This window comes from Oncorhynchus kisutch, linkage group LG17 (assembly GCF_002021735.2).
Source record: "Oncorhynchus kisutch isolate 150728-3 linkage group LG17, Okis_V2, whole genome shotgun sequence".
Taxonomy (NCBI): Eukaryota; Metazoa; Chordata; class Actinopteri; order Salmoniformes; family Salmonidae; genus Oncorhynchus; species Oncorhynchus kisutch.
In genome coordinates, this window is record NC_034190.2 from 27,551,719 (window position 1) to 27,567,407 (window position 15,689).

The 15,689-nt window shown below is 45.1% G+C and overlaps 1 protein-coding gene across 1 annotated transcript in view; it reads left to right on the forward strand.

The window, feature by feature from the left end:
* LOC109907402 (collagen alpha-1(XXII) chain-like) overlaps nucleotides 1–14,778 on the forward strand; it is a 74,831-nt gene extending 60,053 nt beyond the window's left edge. Inside the window, exons 42-64 of the mRNA XM_031793484.1 lie at nucleotides 248–325; nucleotides 428–463; nucleotides 572–670; nucleotides 881–916; nucleotides 1,029–1,142; nucleotides 2,584–2,637; nucleotides 2,814–2,921; nucleotides 3,090–3,143; nucleotides 3,352–3,405; nucleotides 3,604–3,657; nucleotides 3,872–3,925; nucleotides 4,021–4,065; nucleotides 4,705–4,758; nucleotides 4,854–4,907; nucleotides 5,230–5,283; nucleotides 10,226–10,297; nucleotides 10,479–10,514; nucleotides 10,660–10,704; nucleotides 10,797–10,976; nucleotides 11,161–11,227; nucleotides 11,353–11,535; nucleotides 11,788–11,865; nucleotides 12,078–14,778. Of these exons, the coding sequence (XP_031649344.1) occupies nucleotides 248–325; nucleotides 428–463; nucleotides 572–670; nucleotides 881–916; nucleotides 1,029–1,142; nucleotides 2,584–2,637; nucleotides 2,814–2,921; nucleotides 3,090–3,143; nucleotides 3,352–3,405; nucleotides 3,604–3,657; nucleotides 3,872–3,925; nucleotides 4,021–4,065; nucleotides 4,705–4,758; nucleotides 4,854–4,907; nucleotides 5,230–5,283; nucleotides 10,226–10,297; nucleotides 10,479–10,514; nucleotides 10,660–10,704; nucleotides 10,797–10,976; nucleotides 11,161–11,227; nucleotides 11,353–11,535; nucleotides 11,788–11,865; nucleotides 12,078–12,271 (1,803 nt within the window). The 3' untranslated portion in view covers nucleotides 12,272–14,778. The remainder of the gene's footprint in view (nucleotides 1–247; nucleotides 326–427; nucleotides 464–571; nucleotides 671–880; nucleotides 917–1,028; nucleotides 1,143–2,583; nucleotides 2,638–2,813; nucleotides 2,922–3,089; nucleotides 3,144–3,351; nucleotides 3,406–3,603; nucleotides 3,658–3,871; nucleotides 3,926–4,020; nucleotides 4,066–4,704; nucleotides 4,759–4,853; nucleotides 4,908–5,229; nucleotides 5,284–10,225; nucleotides 10,298–10,478; nucleotides 10,515–10,659; nucleotides 10,705–10,796; nucleotides 10,977–11,160; nucleotides 11,228–11,352; nucleotides 11,536–11,787; nucleotides 11,866–12,077) is intronic.
* The last annotated feature ends 911 nt before the right edge of the window (nucleotides 14,779–15,689 follow it).

Here is a 15,689-nt window from a genome sequence, read left to right on the forward strand (position 1 = left end):
GGATTCTCTGTTGCTAGAAATAAACACGAATGTGGTGTATCTTGCCTGAGCAGCCGAGACCTGCAAAGATCAACAACCACTCTGCTCAGCACAGCAGAACTCTCTGAGCCAAACATTACAATTACGAGTACAGCAACGTCATCAGAGAGTATTGGCGATTGCATTAAGAAGACACTGGTTGGATGGTGACCAAGGTTCTGTTGGTGTCTTATTGGATGGTAACCAAGGTTCTGTCTGTGTGTTCCAGGGCCAACCCGGATCCCAGGGACTTCAGGGGGTTCCAGGGAACAGGGGTCCTCCAGGAGAAGGCAAAGTCGGACCCCCGGTATAGACAACCACTCTACACACATAACCACGCCACACACACACACACACATTCAATCTTGCAGCATATTTTGAACATTGAGAACATCTGTATCTTTTACAGGGACCTTCAGGGCCAAATGGTGCAGTTGGACCCGCGGTAAAAAACATTTTTGTCATAATTAGAGTGACAAAGTCAATGTGAAAATATGAACTGAGTAATGTTGAAAGAAAAGTTCAACTGACTGCTGTTTGTTTCCTGGTTCAGGGCATGAGAGGTCTGTCAGGCGTCGCTGGTACACAGGGTCCTGCAGGACACAATGGTTTACCAGGACGACCAGGAGAGAAGGGATCCCCAGGAGAGCCAGTAAGTTGACCAGTACAGTAAATGGGGTTGGAAACGTCCCAACAACACTGCAAACTCAGGCCAAATACTGTACCTTCACTACACTGTACCTTCGTTTTCACTGCTCTGATGGAATACCTATGAGGACGTATTCAAACAAATAATGTGAAAATCAGTACAATCAACCTTTGTATAATAATGGATCAAACTTATATAAACCATCTCTTTCAGGGAGCAGCAGCAGACTTGTCGGATTTGGATCTGAAGGTAAGGAGGAGAGCGCTGTTAACATAGTACTGTTTCCTCCATCTTTGATGATACAGTGTATTCTGAGACAGAAGGATTCTTTCATCACTCAGTGTTTCTCCTATTCCTTCAGGATGTGTGTTCAGAGTGCCCAGCCGGAGCCCCGGGACAACCTGGTCTGCCAGGGACACCAGGGGACAAGGGACAAGCTGGACCCCCAGGGAAGAATGGACAGGACGGGTACCAAGTAAGGACAAAGTCAGAGCACTATGCTATTCCATCTGTTGTATGATAAAGGCACATCCTGAATCATTAATAGGAATAATATGATCCTCTCTATAGCACTTCTTCAGACTCTCAACACTACAAAGAGAACTTACGGCTTGGCGGCGTGCCAGCGGGACACCTGTCGACTACTTCCGGTGAAATTGGAGGGCGCGCAATGAAATAAATAATCATAAAAATGATGGATATTAAACATTTAGGTACATACAAGTATATTATATCGGTTAAACGCTTAAATTCTTGTTAATCTAACTGTATTGTCCGATTTACAATCGGCTTTACAGCGAAAGCATGCCATGCGATTGTTTGGGGACGGCGCCCCACATCAAAATAAATTCACAAATAGCATATAGCATATAGCAAATATTCACTTACTTTTTGAAAACCTTCCTCTGATTTGCAATCCAAAGGGTCCCAGCTACAACATGTAGTATCGTTTTGTTAGATAAAATCCTTTTTATCCCAAAAGGTCTGTTTAGTTGGTGCCATCGATTTGAGTAATCCACTCGTTCAACTGCAGAGAAAGAAATCCAAAAAGCTATCGCTAAACTTTGTTAAAACTAGTCAAAATATGTTTATATTTAATCATCAGGTACCCTAAAATGTAATTAAACTATAATATTTCATACGGAAAGAAGTATGTTCAATAGAAAAGTGATATTAGCAGGTGCGCATCCTCTTCATCGTGCGCGCACAGACTGATTTCAAACTCTTTGTTCCTGTATCAAAACTCAGAATTCTTCCTCGTTTTGGAAGAAACAAGTCTGAAACCTTGAACAAAGACTGTTGATACCCAGTGGAAGCCATAGGAATTGCAATCTGGGAGCTGGATATAACTTTGGGCTCTCTCTCAAAAAAAAATGTTGGTATTTCTTTGGATTTTCTCCTACCATATCTATTGTGTTATAGTCTCCTACATTATTTTAACATTTCTACAAACTTCAGATTGTCTTCTTTCCAATGGTACCAATTATATGCATATACTGGCTTCAGGACCTGAGCAACAGGCAGTTTACTTAGGGCACGTCAGTCAGACAGGAAGTGGAGTTAAATAAGTTAAATCTTCTTCAGGCTAGGGTCTATTTAACTTCATAGAAGTAGCATGCCTCAGACAGTGGCGTAGGAGAATAGCGAGGAGTCTCCTGTATTCATCACACTGTGTTTGACTGAAGTGGTGGGAAGGTATGAGACTGGCTCTCTCAGCATCGTTAGGCTTCCTGTCATCTGGGGGGTATAGTGAATGATCAGGACCTGGAGACAGGGCTGCTGATGGTCTTTTTGGAGAGGGAGAGAGAGGGAGAACCAGGGTGAGAGACAAAGACAGACAGACCTGAAAGAGAGATATAGAGAGATTAACTTCAGCTAGCCAGGAACTGATGGTGTCTGCGTCATTGTCATTGCAGGGCCAGGCAGGCCCAGCCGGAACCTCTGGACCCCCAGGAGCTAACGGAGAAAAGGCAAGTCCTCCTCAACCACACCCGATTATTACCCGCACACTTTTACCTTCCATAGAACATAAATTATTGAGTTGAAGACCTGAAAACATCTAGTGGTTTGTGTCTGTTATGTCCCTTGCCATACAACACAGTGGCCAGAGGTGATATGCATTATTTATTTACTGTTTGTCCTACAGGGTGTGAAAGGTGATAGAGGACCCCAAGGAGGGCCTGGAGACAAAGGTGAAATAGGCCACACCGGACCCCCCGGCCACCCCGGTGCTGCTGGCATCATGGGGAATCCTGTGAGTGCATGTACCTGCCTGGTGGTACTACCAGTGCCTACCATAGGCCACCATCTTTGCTATTTAGTAGTCTAGTCTCATATCCCTGTGTGCTGTATTGCCAACTCCTATGGTCATTGCAGTAGGATGAATGTTCTTTTTGACTCTTCCCTCTTCATCTCTCTGTAGGGTAACAACGGTCAACCCGGCCCCATCGGTCCCCCAGGAGCCCCTGGAGAAAAAGTCAGGATGTTGTCAATGTGTTTCATTTTCAGACCACATATTGCACTACATGTCATCAGTTTTATATCGGCCTCATCCCACTGGCTGGCCATATAGGTCAACTGGGCTGAGTGTTGTTTTGGCAGAGGTCATTAATCATGGTTGTGTTGTTGTTGATTTATCCTGGTTGAATCTGTGGAACTATCTTGTGTCTGTTTCCACCCTGCAGGGCAAGGAGGGGATGAAGGGAATCCAGGGGCCACCAGGTCTACCAGGCTTAATGGTGAGAAACGCTGTTGATAAACTCTTGTGAAGGAGTAGAAATGACCTGCTGAAGACATACAATATTATTGATACTAACAATACTAGTACTACCTCTATCTCAAGCTAACCATGATAACATACGTGGAACTTATGGAGTGGACTGTAAATAAACCGTTTGAAAATTAAGTCTAAATTCTAAAAGCTGAATGTTCCACAGGGTCAAATGGGCAAAATTGGCAAAGATGGCCGCCAAGGAGAACAAGGAGAATCTGTGAGTACACATGATATGGCCAAGATATTATTCCCAACATATTCTGTATGTCCTGTACTGTATATCTAATTAGGGCTTAATTTCCAGGGATACATTCTGTACATAATCAGTCATAATGGTCTCTGGCTATACATGGCACAATATGTGTCCCCTGCATATTTAATGCACATAATTCCCTTGGTGTGTGTAATCTAACCATGTGGTGTGATCTCAGGGTAAACAAGGAGAGCCAGGACCACAGGGACAACCCGGACTCAGGGGAATGCCTGTGAGGAACTTAAACTGTGGGAAGGATTATTTAACTGTGTGGTTAATGAAAATATAACTTCACTAGTATTCATGTTGATGATTATCTCCATGCAGGGCTTCAAGGGTCACAGAGGAGAGCCTGGACCACCAGGGTCAAAGGTCAGTCCTTTGACTCCCATGTCACAATAGTCAACACATTAGATGACTAGGCCATAAAGTGTTGAATATGAATGTGGGCTTCTGTCTTCCCTGGTCTGTCAAGATCAAATCATCTCACTCTCAAAATTGTGACACATGTCTACTCTTATTAAATCTCACTCAGCTCTTAGCTCTAGTATACGATATCTGCCACAGCAGTGTGACCAATAGCATGTCTCAGTATAGTGTGACCAATGGCATGCCTCATTACAGACACCACTGAGGCACTGAATCACAGTGCCAGGCTCACATCCCCGCCAGCCTTTTCTCTGACCGAGATGGACCAAGTGCATCACCAGAACACCTCTCTTAAGACAGAGGATTATGTTGGATTGACTCCTCTCTACCTCCATGTCAACCTATGGATTTTAAAGAACACATTGTATGTACTGTATAAGAATGTCTCGCCTTGACCCCAGACTCGTACATCCAGGCCATCAAGGTCAAGGCCTTGGAATTTTTCCTCTAATCCCCATACATTTGACCATTGGAGCCCCTTTCTATCGCTATAATCAAAACATTTTCTATAGAACTAAATTAGGAAAAGAGGGGCCTACTGTGAATTGATTGATTAATATATATCTGTCCTTAACCAATCAGGGTGAAGATGGAAAGGAAGGCCGTAGCGGACCGGAGGGTAAACCTGGCCAAGACGTGAGTAAGAACATGAATTTAGCCAATCATAACTCTGTAATTATCAACATACAGGGAATGTCTCACTAATATATGCGTTGTGTTTGTTTTTGAAGGGTAATATTGGACCACTTGGACCAGAAGGCCTTGCTGGCCGGAGAGGGGAGAATGTAAGTCACCCTTGCACTGCAGTTGACAAGCCTTTATCTGCTGACACTTAGCACACCAGACTTAGCACGATGGCAACCTGGTTGATAGAAAGTGACACTAATGTCTGTCTGTATTTCTCCCTCTCCCTCCCTCTCTACCTCTCTCACTCTCCCTCTCTACCTCTCTCGCTCTCTCCCCCTCTACCTCTCTTGCTCTCTCTCCCTCTCTACCTCTCTCGCTCTCTCCCTCTCTACCTCTCTCTCACTCTCTACCTCTCTCGCTCTCTCTCCTTCTCTCTTTCTCCCTCCCTCCTTCCATCTCTACCTCTTAACCTCTCTCAAGGGTAAACCTGGTGAACCAGGACCTTCAGGAAAGCCAGGAGCCCCTGGTACTCCTGTGAGTGATTATTTATATACAGCACTAACTGCTCTTAACATTGCATGCATTGCTTCTGTGAAAACAGAAACATGCACATGCAGTGAAATGCTGTTTGTATTTCGCGAACACAGCAGCTTCCCTCTACCATGTATCTGGTACTGCACAGCCAGCTAGATCAAGCCCCACCAAGCCCTTGTAAATATGAATATTAATCACTTGCAGCTGTTTAGTCTTCCACTGCAAGATCTTTTAGGAGATTTACCTCCAACAATAGCAACGTTCATAAGAATGTCAGAAAGCTAAACATCAGGTTAATCTCAACCAGTCCCTTATAACGAGTTTAAAAAAATATATATATTTCACCTTTATTTAACCAGGTAGGCTAGTTGAGAACAAGTTCTCATTTGCAACTGCGACCTGGCCAAGATAAAGCATAGCAGTGTGAGCATACAACAAAGAGTTACACATGGAGTAAACAATTAACAAGTCAATAACACAGTAGAAAACAGAGGGGGGGTCTATATACAATGTGTGCAAAAGGCATGAGGAGGTAGGCAAATAATTACAATTTTGCAGATTAACACTGGAGTGATAAATGATCAGATGGTCATGTACAGGTAGAGATATTGGTGTGCAGAAGAGCAGAAAAGTAAATAAATAAAAACAGTATGGGGATGAGGTAGGTGAAAAGGGTGGGCTATTTACCAATAGACTATGTACAGCTGCAGCGATCGGTTAGCTGCTCAGATAGCTGATGTTTGAAGTTGGTGAGGGAGATAAAAGTCTCCAACTTCAGCGATTTTTGCAATTCGTTCCAGTCACAGGCAGCAGAGTACTGGAACGAAAGGCGGCCAAATGAGGTGTTGGCTTTAGGGATGATCAGTGAGATACACCTGCTGGAGCGCGTGCTACGGATGGGTGTTGCCATCGTGACCAGTGAGCTGAGATAAGGCGGAGCTTTACCTAGCATAGACTTGTAGATGACCTGGAGCCAGTGGGTCTGGCGACGAATATGTAGCGAGGGCCAGCCGACTAGAGCATACAAGTCGCAGTGGTGGGTGGTATAAGGCGGCCACGGAAGGAGTGTTGTATGGCATTGAAGCTTGTTTGGAGGTTGGATAGCACAGTGTCCAAAGACGGGCCGAAAGTATATAGAATGGTGTCGTCTGCGTAGAGGTGGATCAGGGAATCGCCTGCAGCAAGAGCAACATCATTGATATACACAGAGAAAAGAGTCGGCCCGAGAATTGAACCCTGTGGCACCCCCATAGAGACTGCCAGAGGACCGGACAGCATGCCCTCCGATTTGACACACTGAACTCTGTCTGCAAAGTAATTGGTGAACCAGGCAAGGCAGTCATCCGAAAAACCGAGGCTACTGAGTCTGCCGATAAGAATATGGTGATTGACAGAGTCGAAAGCCTTGGCAAGGTCGATGAAGACGACTGCACAGTACTGTCTTTTATCGATGGCGGTTATGATATCGTTTAGTACCTTGAGTGTGGCTGAGGTGCACCCATGACCGGCTCGGAAACCAGATTGCACAGCGGAGAAGGTACGGTGGGATTCGAGATGGTCAGTGACCTGTTTGTTGACTTGGCTTTCGAAGACCTTAGATAGGCAGGGCAGGATGGATATAGGTCTGTAACAGTTTGGGTCCAGGGTGTCTCCCCCTTTGAAGAGGGGGATGACTGCGGCAGCTTTCCAATCCTTGGGGATCTCAGACGAGATGAAAGAGAGGTTGAACAGGCTGGTAATAGGGGTTGCGACAATGGTGGCAGATAGTTTCAGAAATAGAGGGTCCAGATTGTCAAGCCCAGCTGATTTGTACGGGTCCAGGTTTTGCAGCTCTTTCAGAACATCTGCTATCTGGATTTGGGTAAAGGAGAACCTGGAGAGGCTTGGGCGAGGAGCTGCGGGGGGGGCGGAGCTGTTGGCCGAGGTTGAAGTAGCCAGGCGGAAGGCATGGCCAGCCGTTGAGAAATGCTTATTGAAGTTTTCGATAATCATGGATTTATCAGTGGTGACCGTGTTACCTAGCCTCAGTGCAGTGGGCAGCTGGGAGGAGGTGCTCTTGTTCTCCATGGACTTCACAGTGTCCCAGACCTTTTTGGAGTTGGAGCTACAGGATGCAAACTTCTGCCTGAAGAAGCTGGCCTTAGCTTTCCTGACTGACTGCGTGTATTGGTTCCGGACTTCCCTGAACAGTTGCATATCACGGGGACTATTCGATGCTATTGCAGTCCGCCACAGGATGTTTTTGTGCTGGTCTGGGGTGAACCAAGGGCTGTATCTGTTCTTAGTTCTGCATTTTTTGAACGGAGCATGCTTATCTAAAATGGTGAGGAAGTTACTTTTAAAGAATGACCAGGCATCCTCAACTGACGGGATGAGGTCAATGTCCTTCCAGGATACCCGGGCCAGGTCGATTAGAAAGGCCTGCTCACAGAAGTGTTTTAGGGAGCGTTTGACAGTGATGAGGGGTGGTCGTTTGACTGCGGCTCCGTAGCGGATACAGGCAATGAGGCAGTGATCGCTGAGATCCTGGTTGAAGACAGCGGAGGTGTATTTGGAGGGCCAGTTGGTCAGGATGACGTCTATGAGGGTGCCCTTGTTTACAGAGTTAGGGTTGTACCTGGTGGGTTCCTTGATGATTTGTGTGAGATTGAGGGCATCTAGCTTAGATTGTAGGACTGGCGGGGTGTTAAGCATATCCCAGTTTAGGTCACCTAACAGAACAAACTCTGAAGCTAGATGGGGGGCGTTCAATTCACAAATGGTGTCCAGGGCACAGCTGGGAGCTGAGGGGGGTCGGTAGCAGGCGGCAACCGTGAGAGACTTATTTCTGGAGAGAGTAATTTTCAAAATTAGTAGTTCGAACTGTTTGGGTATGGACCTGGAAAGTATGACATTACTTTGCAGGCTATCTCTGCAGTAAACTGCAACTCCTCCCCCTTTGGCAGTTCTATCTTGACGGAAGATGTTATAGTTGGGTATGGAAATCTCTGAATTTTTGGTGGCCTTCCTGAGCCAGGATTAGTGCTGCCTGTGAGATAATAATGCCGTTTTATGGGATGTTAACCAACCGTGCTATTTTGTTTGTTTTTTCGCCTTGTTTGTAACTTATTTTGTACATAATATTGCTGCTACCGTCTCTTATGACCAAAAAGAGCTTCTGGGAGCTTCTGGACATCAGAACAGCGATTATTCATCTTGAATTAGAAGAATAATTTTTCTTTAATGAGTCGGCCCGAGAGGGATTGACTCCAGACACCCAAACAGGCCCTCATCCCGTCATTCGCAGGATAAAGTGACAGAGGATTTTCACAGAAGGAGATCGGGGTGACTTGTGAGGATCAGGCAATGAGTGGCTAATCTGCCTTTGCCATTGGTACTATTGGCCAACGTAAAATCTCTGGATAATAAAATGGACGAACTAAAAGTGCATATACCCTACCAGCGGGACATTAAAAACTGTGATATCTTATGTTTCACAGAGTCTTGGCTGAACAACGACATGAATAACATACAGCTGGCAGGTTATACACTGTACCGGCAGGATAGAACAGCAGCTGGTAAGACAAGGGGTGGCGTCCTAGTATATTTGTAAACAACAGCTGGTGCATGATATCTAAGGAAGTCTTGAGGTTTTGTTCGCCTGAGGTAAAGTATCTCATGATAAGCCTTAGACCACACTATCTACCAAGAGAGTTTTCATCTATATTTACCACCACAAACTGATGCTGGCACTAAGACCGCACTCAATGAGCTGTATACAGCCATAAGCAAACAGGAAACATTCACAAGGCCGCAGGGCCAGACTTATTACCAGGACGTGTACTCTGAGCATGCGCTGACCATCTGGCAAGTGTCTTCACTGACATTGTCAACCTCTTCCTGTCTGATTCTGAAATACCAACATGTTTCAAGCAGACCACCATAGTCCCTGTGCCCAAGAACACTAAGGTAACCTGCCTAAATGACTGCCGACCCGTAGCACTCACGTCTGTAGCCATGAAGTGCTTTGAAAGACTGGTCATGGTTCACATCAACACCATTATCCCAGAAACCCTAGCCCCATTCCAATTTGCATACCGCCGTAACAGATCCACAGATGATGAAATCTCTATTGCACTCCACACTGCCCTTTCCCACCTGGACAAAATGAACACCTATGTGAGAATGCTATTCGTTGACTACAGCTCAGCGTTGAACACCATAGTGCCTTCAGAGCTCATCAACTGGATCCTGGACTTCCTGACGGGCTGCCCTCAGGTTGTAAAGGTAGATAACAACACATCCGCCACGCTGATCCTCAACACAGGGACTGTCAGGGGTGCATGCTCAGCCCCCACCTGTACACTCATGACTGTACGGCCAGGCACAACTCCAACACCATCATTAAGTTTTCCAATTACGCAGTTGTAGGCCTGATCACCGACAACGATGAGACAGCCTATAGGGAGGAGGTCAGAGACCTGACCGTGTGGTGCAAGGACAACAACCTCTCCCTCAACGTGATCAAGACAAAGGAGATGATTGTGGACTATAGGATAAGGAGGACTGAGTACGCCCCATTCTCATTGACGGGGCTATAGTGGAGCAGGTTGAGAGCTTCAAGATTTGGCATTTGGTTATTATGCATAGTCACTTTAATAACTCTACCTACATATACATATTACCTCGACTAACTGTTGCCCCCACACATTGACTCTGTATCCGTACCCCCTGTATATCGCCTCGCTATTGTTATTTTACTGCTGCTCTTTGTTTGTTTTAGTTTTTTGAGTGTATTTTTCTTAAAACTGCGTTCTTAGTTCAGGGCTTGTAAGTAAGCATTTCACTGTAAGGTCTATACCTGTTGTATTCGGCGCATGTGACATATACAATTTGATTTGATTGTTCAACTACAGTATGTCTACGCCATGTGAAGGTCCCCGTGTTTCTGTGTGTATTACAGGGTCCCGCTGGAGCCAAGGGAGACCCTGGGAACCCAGGATTACCAGGCTTTAGTGGTCCAAAGGGACCTTTGGTAAATAGCGATTCCTGCTCCTCAACGTCATTACTAGTGTGCTAAGCTACTGTTGCTACACCTCCTAGTCCTTCATGTTGGAACAGTCTGAGTTGATGTTCAGCCATAAGAGGATTTCAAGTTGTGATGCAAGCATTTCTGATTTGATCAAATTCTTCCCTCCGTCTCTCTATCTATCTAGGGTCCTACTGGTCCTGTCGGCCCAGAGGGAAAACAGGTAAGAACCATTGAGTGATTGATTGGTTCGTTTTCATCAGCTACTTTTAGTATCTTTACACTATGAAATGGATATGATGTGGAACATGGATTGGGAGATGTCTTGCCAACGACACACTAAACAAACTCTTTTGTCTGTTTCACAGGGTATGTCAGGCAGAGCAGGAGAACGTGGAGTCAAAGGAGAGCGGGTGAGTACATACAGGAGCAGGCCCAACCACAGACCATAAATAGACCATTGTTTATATTGTCTCTGAGTGTGTTTTGTTGGATGTCTTTGTAGGGCGACTCAGGTGGGAAGGGAGATAAGGGAGCTGTTGGAGATCCAGGTATGCCTGGTAACCCGGGGCCCCCAGGCCGTAAGGGCCACACAGGGATGATGGGTATGTCCGGGCCCCCAGGAGAGGTGGGACTTACCGGGCCTCAGGGAACACCTGGAAACCCCGGACAACCTGGACCACGAGTGAGTAGTGACTTGAATACTTGCAATAGCTCCCCAGAGTTAACCGCCAGGTTTTTAGCTCAGCAGGTTAACGGTCTTGTTATTTACAATATACTCTGGTTCATATCCAGTCAAAGTGCTATAGAAAATAATACAGGCATCTGGAAATCGATGATGTAAACATGCTAATTTCTCCTTCCAACAGGGAGAGTCAACATCACTGGAAACAATGAGAAGGCTGATCCAGGAGGAACTAGCTAAAGCGTTAGATGGTGAGACTAGTGTATTGTTAGAGACAATGGGACATTAGTGCAATCTGCAATGTATGCAATGTATGTTTGACCTCATATGAGCTGTGCAAGTCCAAATCGTGTGTGTCCGTGTGTCCCACCTCCAGACAAAATGGCGTACCTGATGGCCCAGATTCAGCCGGCCCATGTGAAGAGCACGGCAGGTCGGCCAGGACCTCCAGGCCCCTCGGGGAAAGACGGGAGCCACGGTCGCCCCGGTCCCCCAGGGGAGCCTGGCATGCCAGGGCAGAATGGAGGAGACGGCATGAGGGGACCCATGGGTCCTAAAGGTAACTGATCCAAAGTGAAGAACCATTATTATTGGTCACACATACTGTATTTCTTGGTTCAGATATACAGACAATGTGAGAGCATAAGACTAAAAAGTGTAATATTGTCAAACCACTACATGAGAGGGTTCAGGTTTCCACAAAACACATTTACACCAACCATTGATATTAGTTGCCTTTGGTGTTCTTGATTTAGAAACTGTCTGTACGAACATCATTGTGAGTGTTGTCGGTCATCTCTGTGCCGTCCAGGTGAGAGAGGATCCAGAGGAGACAAGGGAGAAAACGGAGTTGGACAGAGAGGAGAGACTGGACCATCAGGTCCTATAGGTACAGTACTGTTGATCTATTACAGCAATATATCAATGGAATGTCTCTATTATGACAATATCATTCTAAATGGATGTTTGTTTGTGTCCATCTTGAGATCCGTAGTTGCTAAACTATGCACTATCCAGCACGAGTGGGGTGAGTGACTGACACTTGAACTTCCTAAGAAAGCAGCAGTTGCTTCAGTGTGACTTTGCTACTCCACCCCCCAGGTCCAGCAGGTATGCCAGGCTATGGTAAGGACGGGCAGCCCGGGGCGGCTGGAGCTCAGGGAGAACCAGGGAATCCTGGCCCCCATGGCCAGCCAGGCCCCAGCGGACCCACAGGACAGTGTGACCCCTCCCAGTGTGCCTACTACGCTAGTCTGGGATCACGACCCCACACCAAGAACGTCAAGGGGACTTAAAGAGACAGAGACACACTAACTGCTTCCAAAATGGCAACCAATTCCTTGTATAGTGCACTACTCTGGTCAAAAGTAGTGCACTATAAAGGGAATAGGATGCCATTTGGGATGCAGTTAGAGAGCTACAAGTCCAGCTATTTATGAACTGGGATGTGTCAGGATGAACCAAGAACTTTTCTTTCTATAAAAATATATCTCCTTAGTTTGGAGGGAGCTCGAGAGAAGTGTTCTGCCTGCCTGCCGGTCAGAATTAGTTTGTTTTTGTTTTTGTTGTGGGGGTTGGGGGCGAAATGACCAGGGGAAGTGGGTGTGGAGGGTCGGTTTGTGTGTGATATTTGGTAATGTTATCATCAAGAATTACGTTATTTGTTCAACTTAGACGGACTGCCATTGTTCCTATCCGGCTCGAAGGACCATGTAAAAGACCCAGTCATGCTTACTGGGCCTGGGTTCAAATAGGATTTGTTTTTGCTTGATTGAGCTTGCCTGGCACAATGGAACCAATGGAGTAGTCGTCAAAAGCGCAAACCCTGCTGATCTGGCACTTTAGGCAGGCTCACTCAAATTATCAAAACTATTTCAAAGAAAACAAATACCATCTCTACCCATGTCTGGTAAAAGATGGAGCCACAGTTACAGAACGGCCATTTATACCATAATAGAGTTGTCAGTCTCCCAACGTACACAGTCGTAAGTCTGGTATGGGTTTAACATCAGATTCAACCCATCAGTCAGTAGCCACATCATTGATCCAGCAGTAGGCAGCTCCTCTGGAGTCAACTGGTAGTGATCCAGTCAAGTTATTTCTATTGATGGGAAGGGAACATTGGCCTGAATGAGGCACAATCTGAAATGTCAATATTAAGTTTCATGGACAGATCTTTAATGAGGCTGTGGATGGTGGTGAACGACTACATACTTTGTTTTGCCTTGCCTGTAAGCTTCTAATAGTGCAATTGTCTTGAATAATGAGAGACGGGACACCAGTACTGGACAGGGTGAATACTGAACTTTCATATTCTCTGGGTATCTGTAGAATTACTATCTTAACCTTTATTACAATCTAAGATAGTGTGTCAGCAACAAAACCATTTGTGACAGCTTTAATTACCTATTGTACAGTGTTTGTTCATTGTTCCTCCAAAGGGAATCCAACTTCATGAATGCGTGTGAGGCCTTTAAGTAGACAAGACTCGTAAGACTTTCAAAGGGAAATGGAAAACTACAAAAGGAAAACTACATTTCCCATTTTCGTTTCTACCTAAGTGTCTCTGGTGATTCCACAGAGTCTGCCAGTAACCAGTCTGGAGAGAGAAGGTATTTGTTCCACTCGTTCCTCAAACATTGCTTGTTTCCTGGTTTCACGCTACGTTCTCTCTAACTAAATCGTTAAGTGCTATACAACATGAGTTTCTTCTTCCCTGTTTTGTGATTGGTAAAGTCAGTGACTATTCTGTCTGAAGGATGTCTTTCATCACTCATCCCATGTCCCTGGTGGACCAATTATACCCTCTCGAAAACTCACAAGATGAGTCGAGGGAGAGTCAGTAAGAAAAATACAATAGATTGCTCACTGCTCACTCTAGGGGAATTATTTTGGCTTGAAAAAATGTAAGACATCAATATTGAGGTTCCGAAATGTTCATCAGATCACCAATAAAGTAAAATAGATATATTGTCTTTTAGGCCTTATATGGATGTGAGCCTGGATCCAGCATGTATTTCTAGAACACAGTAAGAACACCCACAGTGTTCCAGAACCCAGGCCAACAGCCACAGGGTTCCAGAACCTAAGCCAACACCCACAGTGAAAACACTGCTTGGCCATCTGCACATCCGGTCACTTCATTGAAGGTCTTCCAAGGTGCTCTCCTGAATATTTATAGCTAAACATACAGTGTCTACATTTCCCACTGTACTGTAGCCTATAAAACTGCCTCATGATCCATGGCAGTCAAAGGAACAAAGACAGTATGCTCTTCACTGACTTGCATACACCTTACTACCACATCACAGTGAAGATGTGTGGACTTCGTTATGAATTACGTTTCAGAATGCCAAATAGGAGAAATATAATAGTAACATAATGGTTTTGTAAATGGACAACACTTGTTAGCACATGGATATGAACATTAGAATGTCTGGTGTATGCTGCCAGTGCTCCCCATAGAAAATGATGCAGAAGGTGCACGTTTCTAATTATGTTTGGCTTGTTTCCTCATTTCATATACATTTGTGATAATTCAAAACAACCAACTGTATGTAACTGATTTAGAGTTTTTGTTAATTATACTGTTAAATTATTCACAGTTTGAAATACCAGTAGCTTACCGTATGTGGAATGTTAAAAATGGTTTTACGATGGTAATCCTTACCTGTTTATTCTAAAAGAATGGTGCTAAAATATCCTAAATTAGTGGCTGGTATTCTTGTACGTATTGGAAAGGTGTATTATGTACTGTATCATGTTGTAATAAAGACTGGAACAGATCTTTTTTTTAGAAAAAGGCTTTTGCTTTCCTTTGTGAGTAATCTTTCTGTGTCCTCTTATAAGTGCTGGTATGAATTGAATTCTCAATTGTTAGGTTTCCTACTTAACCTCTTTGCTCAATGTCGAATATTACCAGCTAATTTACCGGTAGACCGTGCAGGCATATGACAAGTTCATTGCTTCTTTTGAATGTCAATCGCAACTTCGACAGACCCATTGAAATGAACAGTAATCGCTCAGTTTAAAATGTTCTCCCGTTATCATTTGCATAGCGTGCACAATTGGCAGTTCTGTAAAATATCGAACCAATTTTTATTGCTTATCAGAATTGTAATTTTTCTGAAACGATCCATCGTGCAACTTTTGGTATGCTAGTGTTTTATGGACAACCTATCGCCTATTATTCCAAGAGATGCCAGTAGATCCATGATTAGACCTATGAAGACAAATAGATGCCGTTGAGAGGGAGGGGGGTGGGAGGAGGAAGAGGATGGAGGAGGGAGGAGGGAGGAGGTGGAAGGGGGAGGAGGGGAATGGGGAGGCGGAGGGGGAGGAGGAGGGGGCTAGTTCTAGCCTGCAGTAGCCCATTTTCCTGTTTCAGCCAACGGCCAGCAACCTTCTAAAGGTCATATTGACTCAATTAATGAATCTCTGGTGTATAGACTCAGAGAATGGGATGTTGACACTCCTCAGGAATTAGGCAATGGTGGACTGGAAGACCCTGCGGACGTTTGTAACAAAAAACTGATCAAACTGGTCCCCTGGAGGTCTTGGTCCATTCCCTAGATGTAACAGCTTCAACAGATAGAACTCTCCAATGGTAATCATGATGTCACAAACAGCTCTCAAATGGTAATGCTGAAAGTCACAAAGCTGTCATAGTATTTTGGGCCTCGCAGGTGGCGCTGCGGCACCACAGATCCGGGT